Source organism: Ammospiza caudacuta, chromosome 21, assembly GCF_027887145.1.
Source record: "Ammospiza caudacuta isolate bAmmCau1 chromosome 21, bAmmCau1.pri, whole genome shotgun sequence".
In the NCBI taxonomy this organism is placed as follows: Eukaryota; Metazoa; Chordata; class Aves; order Passeriformes; family Passerellidae; genus Ammospiza; species Ammospiza caudacuta.
The window spans coordinates 5,555,169-5,569,317 of NC_080613.1; the positions used below are offsets into that span (position 1 = coordinate 5,555,169).

The following is a 14,149-nucleotide window of genomic DNA, read 5'->3' on the forward strand; positions in this document are numbered from 1 at the left end:
CCTTCAAGGCTTCATCTTTCCCAAGAGCAGGAAGGGCTGCAGCTTCAATTGAGCCTCAGCACTAAAACACATCATCTCATTACAGTCTGCCTCTGTCTGTGATGCCTTAAGCTCTCCCTACAGTGAGCTCATACAGGAAAGCAGCTGGAAAAGTTGGCTCCATCCTCCCCTCCTCCTGCTGAGATATTCAGAGCTTTGGTGAGAGCAGATAAGAAACAATATCATGGGTGTTCAAAACTTTACTGCTAAAACCATCTTCTGAAAGAAAACAATTGTACAGTTCTTTGGCCTCAGGAAGGCAGGAACTCCTGCTCTCCTCCCTTGGCACCCACCTTGCTTCTCTGCTAAACAGTAACAGCTGACTTCCCTTTCTGCCTGAGTGAGCCTCACACAACTCCAAGGCAGCAGTGGATTAGGAGCAAATCCTAGAGAGCAACTTTAGTGTCAGGTGCCCCTGAGCCTCCTGCAGGACCACTCTGGAGCCCTGCTGTGTGTCTGTGTTTCAGTCAGACACAAGGGGAACAGTGGAGAGAAGCACAGGTTTGAATCTGAATTCCCACATTTACAACTGCACAAGGAATTCTGCAGGTGATTGCCAGTCCCTTGCCAGGGGTTACCTGTATCTGTTCTAATCAGGGGTCACTGCTTTCCAGCTGTGATGGCTTTCAAGTTACTTGTTCTCCTGAGGATGTTTGGGACAAAGAGAAGCCCTGAGGCTCTCTCAATGCTCTCGATGGGAACCAGGAACCGTTCCAGGGGGATTTTATCATCCACAGGGCTGTTGGGCATCACGTAGGAGCGCAACTCAATCTCCCCACTCTCCTTTTCCAAGATGAGCACCTTGAAGAAATGGGTGGGGACAGCCACGTTGTTCTTCCCGATCACCTGGTACTTCACGTACATCTTCCCATCAGCCTCCATCCTGCACCAACAGCAACATCCCAGGTTAGCTCTGGTTTGGTGTCACTCCATCCCCTCAATCCTCCAACATCCCTGAGTAAAACCCCACCCACAGCAGGCAGCAGCTCTGCCTCTGCCACAGGGCTGTAAAACAGGGCTGGGGCAGAGGCCATGTGACATGGTGAGGGTGAGCTGAGCATTGGGGCCGCTCCCAAATCCCCTCCCTGCTGGTTTTAACAGACTTGCTGCTGAAGAGATCTCAACATGAGACAGCTGCTCTTTGGTGCTACGTGGAGATCTCTGAAAATAAAGTTAAGTGGAGAAGCAGCCTATGACATTGAACCTGAAAGCTTTATTCTGCAGGGATGGGGTCTGCAGTTTAATCTGGTAATCAGCTAATCTACTAAATTGTTAAGGACTGCAAAAACTAGCTGGTTATACTGCAGCTCAGCAATCCCACTTGACTCATGAAATAATCATCTGGATGGGAAATACATAAACTAATCCTAAGAAGGTACCTTTCTATAGAACCTCTGTGCACAGGTGGTCTAACCTACTGAGGGCCCTTAGTAGATCCCTCCTGGTCCCGCAGCCTGTTTTCCTTTGCCAGCACAATACATCTTTTTGGTGCCAGTCCAGCTCAGCTTGTGTTTACCTGGGCAGGAAGAGGGGTCCTGTGCAGACGTAGACATTCCTGTTGTTTTTTGCCAAGCTCCTGCAGTACTTCTCAAGGTTATTCCAGGCATTCTGGTTTAAATGAGGATTCTAGAAACACAACCAGAAGTCAGTTACTGTTTAGAGTAACACATCTCACAGAGCCCCCAAGCACCAGATCTCGGCTATCACCTCTGCTTTGGGAGCAGTGATGGCCTGGTTTGCACACCCAGGACAGGCCCATTGCCGAAGGCTGCAAGTTTTAGCAAGCGTGCACCTAATTGTTTAATTCTGCTCCTGAGAGGAGCTGCACTGAACGGGCTTGAGAGGCACACACAGGCAGGTACATTTGCAGGATCCCCGCTGTTAAATCTATCAGTAAATCGGCACCTCCGAGTGCCTCTGGCCCCTCTCTGCCTGAACTGCAGCAGGCACGAACGCAGCGGCTCTCCCGGGGCTTCCCGCAGGGAGCAGCGCCTGCCCTGAGCGCGGGCCGTACCTGCGGGGCGATGTTGCTCAGGTAGAACGTGTCCCTCATGGCCTTCTGGCTCCACCGGTGGTTGGCGGCGGCCGCCAGGTGCCCGCGGTCGAAGCCGCTGCCGCGGTAGTCGGCGTTGGTGGCGCGGTGATATTCGTGCACCGAGTCGTCCTCCTGGAAGTCGCAGGCGGCGCGGTCGGAAGCGCCGCTGAGCGTGTCCCGGTTGAGCTGCTCGATGACCCAGAGCGCGCTGCGGCTCCGCGGGTCGTAGCACAGCACGTAGGACTCGCGGCTCCGCAGCTGCGCCAGCCCGGGCAGCCCGTACTTGCTCAGCTCGGTGCGCACCGAGCCCGGCGGCGCGGGCAGGCTGGCCGCCGCCACGGCGGGCAGCACGGGCAGGCGGGCCAGCAGCCCCTCGGCCGCATCGCCCCGCTCCCGGTGCTCCCGGCGCTCCCAGCGGGCGAGGGCCGCCCCCAGCCCCGCGCCCACCGCCAGCGGCAGCACCCACCGGGCCCGCAGCATGGCCGCTACCCCGCGCGGCCGGCCCCGCCTTAAACGGGCCGCGGCCCAGCCCCGGGCGGCCGCGCTGTGCCGGCGGCATCGCCGCTTTAAGGGGGAGCGCGCACCGCGATCCCGGGGCCGCTGTCCTGAGGAACGGCCCCGGACCCGCAGAGCGGCCGGGGACACCGGGGACACGGACACAACGATACCGCGGACACCGGCACACGGACACCGGGGACACCGCGGACATGGGCACACGGACACCGGGGACAAGGACCCAGAGCGCTCGCAGGAGCGGTGGCACCCGTGCCGCGTTTTCCTGGGGAAGGCAAAGCAAACCCACGGCGGAAAGGAGAAGGCGCAGGAGGAGCCGGGCTGGCCCCCCAGGGCTCTCTGTCACACCTGCGGCCCCAGTCCGAGTCACACCGACAGGAGAGGTTTGCACAGACATCCGTTTAGTTAAAGGAAACCTTACAAAAATAGTGTTTGAAAAAAAGAAGCGTAAAAGAAGGAGTTTTAGAGTGATGAAATGTTCACTACACCATTCTCTGGCAGTTCTTCAAAATAAAGTGGAAAAACATAAGTGTTATCTGTTCCTTTCTTTGGGGAAAGGGCATTTTAGAAGATTGCTACAAACAGCTAAAACAAAGTCACTGACATTCCCTAAGGAAAATCAGCCTCTGATTCCCAAACACCCCAGACTCCCCCAAAACAACTTCTGGCCTCCATTCTGTTCAATGCCAAAGTGTGAATAATTTAGGTGGAGTCACAAAATTCAAACTCAGAATCAGTCTCCGGAGTGACCACCACCAGCAGCCTGATCTACCTCAATGGCAAAGCCACCAAGTTCCACAAAGCTTCAACTCCAGTGAGGTGCAGGTAGAACAGACCTCTCCTTCCCAGGGAAAACTCATCTCTTCCACATCCAGGAGTGTCCTGGTTTCCCTCCCAGCTGAAGGTGATCTCCTTTTCCCCTGTCTGGCAGTAGTCCTGCCTGTGAGGAACACATGGTAGGATCTATTTAAACATTCTCCGTTCAAGTCCCTGTGAGATAATGGGTCCCCAAGGCACCCCAGACTAACACCTCCCACCCCAAAGATCAGCTCTTTCAGCAGGTCAGGACTGTAAGAAACCAGAAGCAGAAACATCTCAAGGCTGGAACAGGTGTTACTTGACCACACAAGTAAGGAAACACCAGTTAAGTATTGTCTCACTTCAAAAACAACAAAAATAAATCACCAAAAACCTCTGAGGAATGAAGCCAAGGGCAACGTGAGGAGATTTAAAAGCTGCTAAAAGGTTAAGACTTTCTTTTGTCCCCTCAGAAAATCTGCTTTTGCTCTTACAGAAAGGAGAAAGTCTTGGAATAAAGAAATAGATGTCCCAAGACAATGAAAAGTACCACTCCTTTCAACAGCAGGACAGAAGTTCTACCACACAGGAAGGAAATAAGCAGAATATAAAACAGCTTTTTATGTATGGAACAGCCTGTCTGGACGTTTCAAAGTTGTTGCAAGCTCTCCCCACAGAACTCAATAGGTTTGGCAGCCATAGTTTGGATAAGGCTACAGAATTTATCCCAGAGATCCTTTCCAGCAGCCAAATCTCCCATTGCATCCCTTTAAACCACTGCAAACTCCTTCCAAAAGCCCTCACTGTCACTCTCTGAAGCAAGGTGACAGAACAGAGCCCTTGGACACTGAGGAAGGGAGAAAGCAGCACCACACCTGTGCTGCCACCCCCCCGTGCCCTCTCCAGTGGGATGTCACCCCCAGGGCCCAAAACGATGCTGAAAACATGCACAAGTTAATTTCCAAGTCATACTTTCATCCCGATTTGCCTGCTGCCTCCTCAGGTTACTTTAAGGAGACTTCCAGCTGCTCAGAGCAGGAACACTCATGGATGGTCCCTGGTGCCAGTAGGAAATTCCAGCATAAGGAAACCCTGCAGGTCTCAGGGGAACCCAGAAAGAACAGCCCAGCAAAGGATTCAGGGAGATGAGAGCAGAGTTTGTGCATGGAATGGGAAAGCTGCAGTATTTACAGCAGTTCTGAGGCAGAAGTGTTTGGAGCAGGTACAACTCTGCCTCCTAAGAGTGGGGCCCTGTGGTTTTACATTTGTACAGAACCTCCCAGGTGGCTCTTTGACCACACCAGGTCTGGTCAAAAGCTTCCCTAGGGTAGGTACCCAAGAGCTGTAAGACCACCTGGAACAGCTCAGAACATCCATCCAGTGGCCAGAGCAGCCAGGATGCTTCACCACACTGCTGTCCTGGTCTATCTGTCCCATTATAACTGGAGGAAAACCATACCCTCAAGAAAAGATTGCAGCACAGAGGGATACTGTTGCCACAGGTATTAATTACAGATTGCCTTAAACCTTAAATTGCTCTCGCACCACAGCAGCAACACATGGCTGCACAAGTGGTACTTGAGCATCTTCTCAAGAGGCAGAGAGTGCTTGAGATTGCCAATAAGAACATGGGAACGTGCACCAACCTGTCCTCCCATCTCCCCACACACCTTGGTGAGAATGACAGCAGCCTGTGAAGGCTTTCAGTGAAGGAAATAACACCAGGAAAAAAAGCTGAAGGCTGCCAGCATCCCTCCTGCTAGGGCAAGTCTAGGCCAGCAGCAGCTTAACCAGATCTTACAAAGACTGACTGACCTTTAACAAATCAACACCCATAAATACCAAAGACTGCAGTGTCCAACAGCAGAGGTGAGCCAGCACAGCACAGAAAGAAAGGGAAAAGCACGTTGGATTAGTGTTCACTCAAGAGCTTCTGCACCACACAAGCACCTGGGTGCTGGCAGCTTCTCTCTCTGAGGATCAGGTTTCTGCTCAGCTCAGCACTGTGCAGGGCAGCAGTTCTCCCTGTGGTTTGTCTCAGTCCCTGTTCATCTGAGCCACTGGAACATATCTGAAGTGCAGCAGTTTCCCTCTCAGGAGGAACAAGTGTCCAGCTCAGGGCTGTGACTCCAGCAGGACCAGCACAGAACAGTGGATCAGCCCCAGCAGCCAGCTCATGACAGATGTCTCTGTGCCTGCTGGATTGTGCTAGAGAAGGACTCTTACTGCAGATCAGAACTGTCTCTTCCTGGCAAGGAGTACTGTGAGACAGTAGCAAGGTTACTGTGACCAGACCTTAAAGGGAGTAGTATTATTTAAGCCACTGAGGCAGAAAACTCCAGTTGTGTGCCTGTATAAATCCCTAAATAAGCTGTCTTCATTGCACATGATTAGGTGTCCATTTCTTGTGTTTCAGAATCCTGATTGTAGCTGGATATGCTCCAGTTCAGAGCAGCATGAGGCCTCCCTGCTCTAAGGCTGTGTGTAGTAAGGCTTGACTTGGAACTACACTTCAGAGGGGGGTTAAAACCACCACAATGTTGCTTTCAAGGACACCTCGTTGATAAGGCAGTTCTGGATTCAGGCAGTTTGAGTGCACAAAGCCACCAGCTGTCACTGTGTCCTTCCACCTCAGCTTCCCAAGTCTCTTTCCCAGTCAAAGGAGTGCAAACTGCCAGGTGACCTTCACCAAAGTGATGCAATCTTCTTCTTCTTCACACGCCTCAGCGATGGCCAAGTGCAGACACGAGAGAGGAGAATCCAGAATCCACTTGAATGGCAGAATGTGTGACTTCACTGGAATACATTCTATTCACAGGAGGAAGATCCTTCTATCCTCACCCACCAAAATTCACTGGACTTAAGTCTGTCCTTTCCCCATCAGAAGTTACTCCATGTGTTACTTCCACAATACAGGAGTCCATCCCTTCAGGGATATGCAGACAGAAGGTTTCTTTCTCCCCAAACTCAAAGTCATTAAAAAAAGATACAAAGAACTGCTTTTGGCAGCAAAGAGGCATTTGACATGTGGAAAAATCTGGAGTGCAGGACCCAAGTAGATAGGGAAGTAATCAGTCCTTGACCTAATAAATAGAGTAGAAGTCTTCAAGGTGGCCAGTAGTTCTAACAAAACCTGAAGTCTTGCAGAGACCAGTAGGAGCTTTAGTGCACCACACTGCAAGGGGCCATCTCCCAGGATCCACTGCCACACAGTTCTCTGACACCTTTTGTTAGGCCCATGGACTATTTGGAATCTTGAAGTTCCTTTGCCTTCTTCAAAATCAGATGAACATCAGAGATGGGATAATCCTATGACAAAGGAGCAAAAGTATTTCAGTGACTTCCCAGCATTCTTGATGCAGATTGTTTTATTTAAGCAAGGCAAACCTTGACAACAAAGTTCTTGGCCTATTATAACATACAGCCATGTTCAGTTACTCCTTTAACAGCTACAGTTTCCTGTTTTGTAACTGATCAAACTTCAACACCCTTCCAGAAGGTTTGTTGTTGTTTTTTTTCACTTTGTCCTCCAAGGGCACAGTAACCTGGCCTGACACAGGGCTCTGTCTCATGCCAGAGAGCCTTATCAAAGCCAGTATCTGGCACAGCCCAAAGCAGGAACTGGCAGAACATGAGATATCCAACTGTGCAGTGCAGGCATTTCCAACCTAAGGCTTTCAGAGATCTCAGAACTGAACAAAACCCTCTGGCCAAAAAATTTAGCAATGTTACATAAGATTTCACATCTTTGCTTGAAATTATTAATTTTTTTTTTTTTTTGCAAACCAAAGGAACATTAGAAACCTCCAATCTATGATAACTTCACTGTAGGGTAGAAAGGGTGCATATGCTAAAGACTCCCACTGATCCCTGCAGATTTTCCTGCAAGCAAACATCACAAATGTGGTTCTTGTCTTGAACCAGGCATACTCTCCCACCCTCTCACATACTGTCACCATCTCTCACAGCACTATTTTAAGACTTTTCCAATTGCTCTCTGCACCCACTCTAGTTCATTCTTACCTGTAGCAACCTCATGTTCAGAGTGAAGTCTCCTTCCAGCAGCTGATCCCGGATGAGTCTGAAAGACGGAAATTATTCCAGCTAGTTCTGACTCTTTACAAAAAAACTTTAAACCCGACAACCTCTTCACCAGCTGCCCTAAGACATGCCTAGAGAGGACTCCTGGATCCATGGAAGAGAAGAGGAGGAAGGCAGTGTGTGTGTACTTACGTCAGCATGGCACAGCAGACGAGCAGCAGGAAGTCGAAGCGCTTGTCGTCAGCGAAGAGCGAGTCCCAGATGCGGATGACATCTGGCAGCAGGAACTCTTGGGACAAGAGCAACGTCAGCCAGCGGAAGGCAAAGAACTGGGGTTTGATGTTCTGTTCTTGCTGTCAGACAGGCACCAGGCAAACAATGAGTACGTGCTCCCGGTCAGCTCCCTACAGGCAAGAGATCACCCCATGTTTCCAGCCCTGTCTCCTCCCCAGTGCTGCTCTAAGCTCCCAGCTCATCCTGCAGCAGCAGGAAAACCTCTGCATCCTTTGGAGACTCCCCCATTCAACCATGACTGGGAGATTTTCAGTGCAGCCACACTCCACACCTCCAGCCAAGCCAGAAAATGCTCCTCTATCCACAACATGGAGTAAAGGAAGCTTTTCTCCCTAAAGGCTCTATTTGTGTTCTGTTAAACCTGCCAAGTAATTTTAAAGTTCCCATTTCAACAGTATTTTATCTGCAAAGCTGCAGCCCTCCCCCGCTAGCACAGGCACTGTTTGTCAGGATTTCCTCTCCTTTCCAGAACCCTTGTATTTATGAAAAGGTTTACTATTCACAAAGATAAACAAAAATGGAACAGAGTTCACACTGATGGTCAGTAAAATATGCTGTAAGCACCTTTAGCCTGAAGTTTTCCTGTTTTCTGATGTTAAATCCAACATAGCCTAAGTTTAACCAAGGTCAAACAAGCTCAGGATTCTGCTGATATTCTTAAGGACCAGCTGCTGCATGGCCAAGACCATTTCCTGCCAGCCAAACATTAAGTAGTTTTTCTCCCCACTGGAACTGCTACCAGCCAACACTGTGGGCTGTGTCACAGTGCTGACAAACCATCTTCTGGATTATAGAAGAAACTTTTCTAGATGGAAAAAAACCTCGTTGTAATTTGGTCAAGGTTGCAGTAACAAGAATAGCTTTCCCTTCCAAAGTCTCCTTACACTTTCACACCAAATGGACTATAAGACTGGAGATGTTTGTAATGAAAGCTGCCTTCTATGTGTTCTACAAAACTCACACAAACTCAAAGGAGCTGGGAACAGTATAATTTAGCCAGTGGGATCATCCAGCTCACTGGAATTCACTTCTCCTTTGGAATGCGCTTCATGGAGTTTAAGTCAGTGCTGTCAGGGCAGCACTGGAAATAGAAGTGTGTGTGTGCAGCGTGGGGGATGTTTTTTGTTTTGTTCTTAAAAGCAGAAACAATTTCTGTAGCCTGGAATGCTGAAGAGCTCTACAGCAAAACTCATGTTTTGATGTCTACAAGAGAGTAAAAACTCCAGCTCCAGCTATGCAGGTGACCAAGGATCATGGCCAAGTCCCTTCAGACTCCCAGCTGGCAGCTGTGCAACAACCACAGTTTGCTTTCAGAGGCAGGCAGGGGAGGAAGCCTTGCTGTGTCAGCTCACTCCAAGAGGCTATTTCAGCTCTCAGGTAAGAGTCTCTCTGCCCTACAGCAAAGCCCTTCCTGCACTCTGTGTTCCACTCAAGCAGTTTAACAAAACTGACATTCATGTGCACTGTTAATCCACTCCTCACATCCCACCCAAGACCCAGAGAAACACCTGGCTCCTCACCAGTTTCAAATACAGCTCCACATCTTTTTCTTTCAGGGTGGAGTACACCTTCTCCATTTTGTAGGTAATACCACACTGAGAATCATCCAGGCTCTTAATGAAGTTGTCCCGAATTTCAGCCATTAGATTGGTAAAGCAGAAAAATGTGTCTGCTTCAGCATGTTCTGGGAAAAGAAAAGAACAACATGGGAGAATAGAGGAAGCCTCACTGAGAGAGGTACAGAGCTATAAAATTGTCCTTGTTCCATATCTGGTTGCTGTATTGAATCTGAGGTGTAGATCCCACCAGATCTTGGCTTGCTTGGTCTGGGTCAAAACTAGACAACCTTTTTTTAGGTTTTTTTCTAAACTAGAAACAGCTACAGAGGCACTGCAGATACTAACCCTGTGTCCAACACAAGGTCTTTGTGACATGAGGTCACAAAACAGTTATCTATACACAAGAACATAATCTGCCACCAGCACACACCCTCAGAGCTCCTGTGAAGCAGAAGCAACAGGCAAAGTCCTCCCTTTCCTTAGTTTTCCTTACCATCTATATACAGTACAAGGAAACAAGAGCTTCAAAGGGGATTTTGAGTTTAATAAACAAACAAAAATTGCTCAAAAATGCTTACTTCCCATGTCCTTGCTACTCCCAGCCCATTCAGCTCCCACCAATTCCCCAAAACTCCTCATGCCATGCAGAGAAGTCACAGTACCACAGCCACTGCTGAGCAGTCAAAAGGCTTCCTCACCTTTCCATTCACTGTTAGGGTCTGTAGCAAAGGTGTAGTAAAGAGGCCCCACGATTTCATTCATGCCCTGGACATAGGCTATCCCAGGGTTCAGCTTGGCATAGATGAACAGGATCCTCTCCACCACTTCCCAGTGAGCTTCGCAGCCATTGGGCAGAACCTCGTACTCGCTCAGAGAGCTGGGGGTGCTTTTCAGAGGGGAGCTCACCTGGAAAACAAGGCTCAGTCAGGACAACCAAGTGGCACAGATTCCTTAGCACATGTGCCAAGCTTGGCTTTTAACACACATAGGCCCCCCAAAAGATCTGGGCTGTTTATACCACATAAACCGAGCAGCCCTGGGAGCACACACGCAGAGAAGTCCTAGTGCTGGCTGTCCCTGAAGAACAAAGTCTGTACAGCAAGGTACAGTTCCTTCTGAATCATTGCACCACATGATCTCACACAGTAAAAACCACAGCAGTTCCACTTCTTTGTCAGTAGTATGAGGGAACGGTATTGAGAGTTGTGGGAGAAACCACCTTCCCAACAGCACATGTACTGTAACACTCATGAAAGGGGAAAGAGACTACACATTTTAACAGCTACTCTGCTCCTCTCCTAATTCCAGGTCTGAGATCCAGTTCTGGAGGACTATGGAAATTTGTAATAAATTCATAGTAAATTAACCCTTTAGTGTTTGTTGCCATACAGGAATGCATGTCAGGCATAAAATAACTTGTGACTCCAAATTCTACCAGAAGTCAGGTAAAAATAACCTTTAAAATAAATACACCTATAATTCCCTACAGTCTATCAAGCACTTCAACTGATTCCACCATGTCCAGCCCCCAGAATGCTCAGTATCTGCTGGGGTGTTTCCTTAATTCCACTGCACGAGCAGAAAGAGAAACAGAGAACAGCCCAAGCATCGCCCTTCCCCTTCCCAACCTTGCCCTGTGACAAGGACTGCCCCCACCCAGAGCTCACATTTGTCACCCCACTGCGGTTCCGTGCCACCGTCTGCGACTTGAGCGTGGTTTGCTCCACGCGCCGGCGCAGCGTCTCAAACTCGTTCTGGGGGTCCAGGATCAGCAGGCAGGGATAGTCCGTGGGGCGCTGGAAAAACGCCATGTCAGGGTACAGCCTCCTAGGAGGGACACAGCAGGAAATCAGGGACAAGAAGGAAGTTTGTGCCCCATGTTGAGTGGGAGGTTGGTTTAATATTAAACTTCCTTTTCAAAGTACAATTTGTTGGTCAAACCGCCCGGGTTCAGAACCGGAGTGGTTGTGCCTCACACACCTGACATCTTTGTCTATCTGGAGCAGCACTTCGTTATCCTTGAAGTAGGTGTTCCATCGACTGTCTGGGCTTGGGTTGAGAGGCTGAAGAGAGAAACAACAGAAACAGAATAAGCATGTTTCACACATATCAATATCCTCAGTAAACATACAGTGATTTAACACTTCTGCTGTCACTATGCCATCAGCACAATTTGAGCACATCAGGGTCATTTTTTCTCTCACATTTTGGATCCTTTTCACTCATCTCTTCAAGAATTTGTTCCAAATCAGTTCTTTTTTTCCCCTCTGTTAACAAGATTCCTGACTGCAGCTCCAAACCTGTACCATGGAGATGGTATTTAGACTTGGGGTAAGAGTTATCCACCCACCCAGCACTTGGATGTTGTGGTTCTCTCCACACCAAGATCCACACAAAGTTAACAACTAACCAAGGAAAAAACAACAAGCTACATTCCAAGGGATTCAGAGATCACTGTGACCTGGCTGTGTGGTTTTACAGACATGCCAGTTTTACACCACCAAGGCTCCAGAGATCACAGTGGGGCAGGTGACTGCAGGGGAGTGAACCCTCAGAATGGTCATGGGAGCAGCTGTATCATTTTACAGTCTCTTCTGATCAGTTACTTCACTCACTCCTCCCACACACACACTCCTAACAGCACTTTCAGAGAAGGAGAAAGCCAAGGCATGCAGGAAACAGTCTGTTAAAAAAAAACCAACCCAGCAGCATTATCAGAAATAATCAACTCTCCTGCCTTCCACACCACAGCCCAGCCTGACTCTCCTGCTTCTTTCCTATCCTCTGCTCTGAATTCATTCATGGACCCAAATTCCCAGGGGAGCATCTCGTGGCTCCAGGAACCTCTTGTGAGCCTCTCCCTTTCCCTAGGAGACCCATGGCCTGGGCAGGAGGAGAGGAGTGCACGGCTGGAAACAGCTCTCCACGGAGCTACAGCTGCTTTGCCAGTAACTCACACTCAAGACAAGCACAACAAAAGTGCCAGGCTGGCACCTGGGAACCCACAAAAGTGCCAGGCTGGCACCTGGGAACCATCTCTCCCCCTGGCAGGGCAGAAAAGTTGGGAACAGAGCCAGGAGCAGCCCAGGGGGGCCAGAAACTCCCCAAGGAATTTTCTGCAGCACAAAGGCTTAACAACACTTACATGATCCTCTAAGGTCACATCTTCCCTGGAAACACCCAGGTTGGCCTTGGCAATCCCAGGCTGGATAATCATTTCTTTCAGGAACTGGGAATACAGATCCCTTAAAGAAGAAAAGAGGAATTTGCAATGAGGAAGATAAGGTCAAGGTGAGCACACAGAGTTCAAACAGATGTTTCTGCCCCACCCTGCTCAGCCAGAAGGCATCTGATTTTCTCTGCAGTGTAACTGAAGGGGTCAGTCCACCAGGCAGCAGAAAGAACAGCACATTACACTCAAGAACAATTTGTTTTATGAAAGTACTTAATTATTTAAAGCCTATTCTTCTTCTCTGCAGATATCTTTGAAAATAAAGGGACAAGTACCAACAGCCTCACCTCTGTTTCTTCAGCAAAGAGCTCCATAAGGCTTTCTCTAAAGGGAGGTAGTTCAGGAGTATCTGCACAGGAAACAGGTGAACAGGAATTAGTATTCAATGAGCTGTTACACCTGCAAAATGAGCAAAGCAAACCCAGGGGCTCAAACTGGCTCTTGGAAAATACTGGGATTTCTCTCCAGAAAGCCAAGTAGTTTGCTAGGCAACAGTCAGGAATATTTCAGGGACTGGCTTTCCACACAGAACTATTTGTAGGACTGATCAATAGCTAACCTGACCGAAATGCAGTGCTTGCTTATAACTGAGGTTGCTCACATGCAAAGTGCTGATCTCCACAAATTACTGCTGACTTCTAGTGGTTTTTAAACTCTGGATTTATTGTTTGTTTACAACTTCAACCGCCAAAAAAGCAGTATGTGTACTTAATCAACCCAAAGCATCGCTCTCAAGAAAGAAAAGCACCCCAAGTAAAACCCACCTTCCAGCACAGGCAGCGCAGCCCACCATCAAAGGGAATTCCTGTGGAACACCAGGCAGAGAAACAACCACGTTAGCCCATCTCTCACCGCGGGATGCTGATGTCACCTCACAACCAGGCCTGGCAACACTTTTCCTTCCCGAGGGGCACGAAGCTCCCCCAGGGACGCTGCTGGGGCTGTGCACGGGGTGATCTCCCAGGGGACAGCCCGGAACAGGCGGCACCAGCCCGGGGCAAGGAGCCCCCTCCCCAGCCCGGGGCAGGGCCGTGCCCGGAGCCCCCTCCCCAGCCCAGGGCACCACCGTGTCCGGAGCCCCCTCCCCAGCCCGGGCCGGTACCCGCGGCACTCACCGCTGAAGCACAGCTCGCGGAGCTTGCTCAGAGCCACCGTGGGTTCGCCGAGCACCTCCTGGAAGTCCGCGATCCTGAGGGGAGCGAAGCCGCGGGCGTCATCAGGGTTAATACAGGCAACCCGCGACCTCCCAGAGCCCCCAACCCCTCAGAGCCGCCGATTCTCGAGAGCCCCTTGCCCGCGCAGCGCAGGCCCGGCAGGGTGGGGAGGGGAAGAACCCCCGCCCCCACACAGAGCCCGACACCGACCTGCTCTGGTGCAGCCGCGACATGGCGGCCCCAGCGCCCCTTCCCCGCGCGCCGCATAAACGCTCCGGCTGGAAACGCTGCCCGGGGAGGGGGATGCGGGACGGGCCCCGCCCTGCGGGGGCGTGGCGGAGCCGCCCGCTCCACACGGACCCTTCCCTGCGCTAAGCCCCGCCCCGCGCGCCCCAGGGCGCCTTTCCTGAGCGCCTGGCCCCGCCCCCTCCGCGCAAAGCTCCGCCCCGCTCCGCCCATAGCGCCCAGTCCCGCCCCCGCTCCG

The 14,149-nt window shown here is 50.4% G+C and overlaps 2 protein-coding genes across 2 annotated transcripts; both read right to left on the reverse strand.

Annotated features, from left to right (window-relative positions):
- Positions 1-221: 221 nt before the first annotated feature.
- Positions 222-6,591, reverse strand: ENDOG (endonuclease G). The gene is made up of 4 exons (XM_058818291.1): positions 2,792-6,591; positions 2,054-2,751; positions 1,556-1,665; positions 222-922 (listed from the first exon to the last, which is right to left on the reverse strand). Exons 1-4 carry the CDS (start codon positions 2,982-2,984, stop codon positions 640-642), a joined length of 1,284 nt encoding a protein of 427 aa, XP_058674274.1. The 5' UTR covers positions 2,985-6,591; the 3' UTR covers positions 222-639.
- TBC1D13 (TBC1 domain family member 13) lies at positions 3,983-13,914 on the reverse strand. Its single transcript, XM_058818290.1, has 12 exons — positions 13,876-13,914; positions 13,627-13,700; positions 13,276-13,316; positions 12,799-12,860; positions 12,425-12,524; positions 11,260-11,342; positions 10,947-11,106; positions 9,978-10,185; positions 9,241-9,404; positions 7,619-7,779; positions 7,409-7,466; positions 3,983-6,694 (listed from the first exon to the last, which is right to left on the reverse strand). The coding sequence occupies exons 1-12, from the start codon at positions 13,896-13,898 to the stop codon at positions 6,629-6,631; spliced, it is 1,200 nt and encodes a 399-aa protein (XP_058674273.1). The 5' UTR covers positions 13,899-13,914; the 3' UTR covers positions 3,983-6,628.
- Between the last annotated feature and the right edge of the window lie 235 nt (positions 13,915-14,149).

Coding starts and splice junctions, on each gene's coding strand:
- ENDOG (XM_058818291.1), bottom strand. CDS start 2,984: ATGTCTGTGCAAACCTCTCCTGTCGGTGTGACTCGGACTGGGGCCGCA. Junction 1,666..2,053: donor TGAGCAACATCGCCCCGCAG/GTACGGCCCGCG, acceptor TTGTGTTTCTAG/AATCCTCATTTAAACCAGAA. Junction 923..1,555: donor GGACCCCTCTTCCTGCCCAG/GTAAACACAAGC, acceptor CTGTTGGTGCAG/GATGGAGGCTGATGGGAAGA.
- TBC1D13 (XM_058818290.1), bottom strand. CDS start 13,898: ATGTCGCGGCTGCACCAGAGCAG. Junction 13,317..13,626: donor CCGCGAGCTGTGCTTCAGCG/GTGAGTGCCGCG, acceptor GGTGTTCCACAG/GAATTCCCTTTGATGGTGGG. Junction 10,186..10,946: donor ACCGCAGTGGGGTGACAAAT/GTGAGCTCTGGG, acceptor CTTGTTTTCCAG/GTGAGCTCCCCTCTGAAAAG.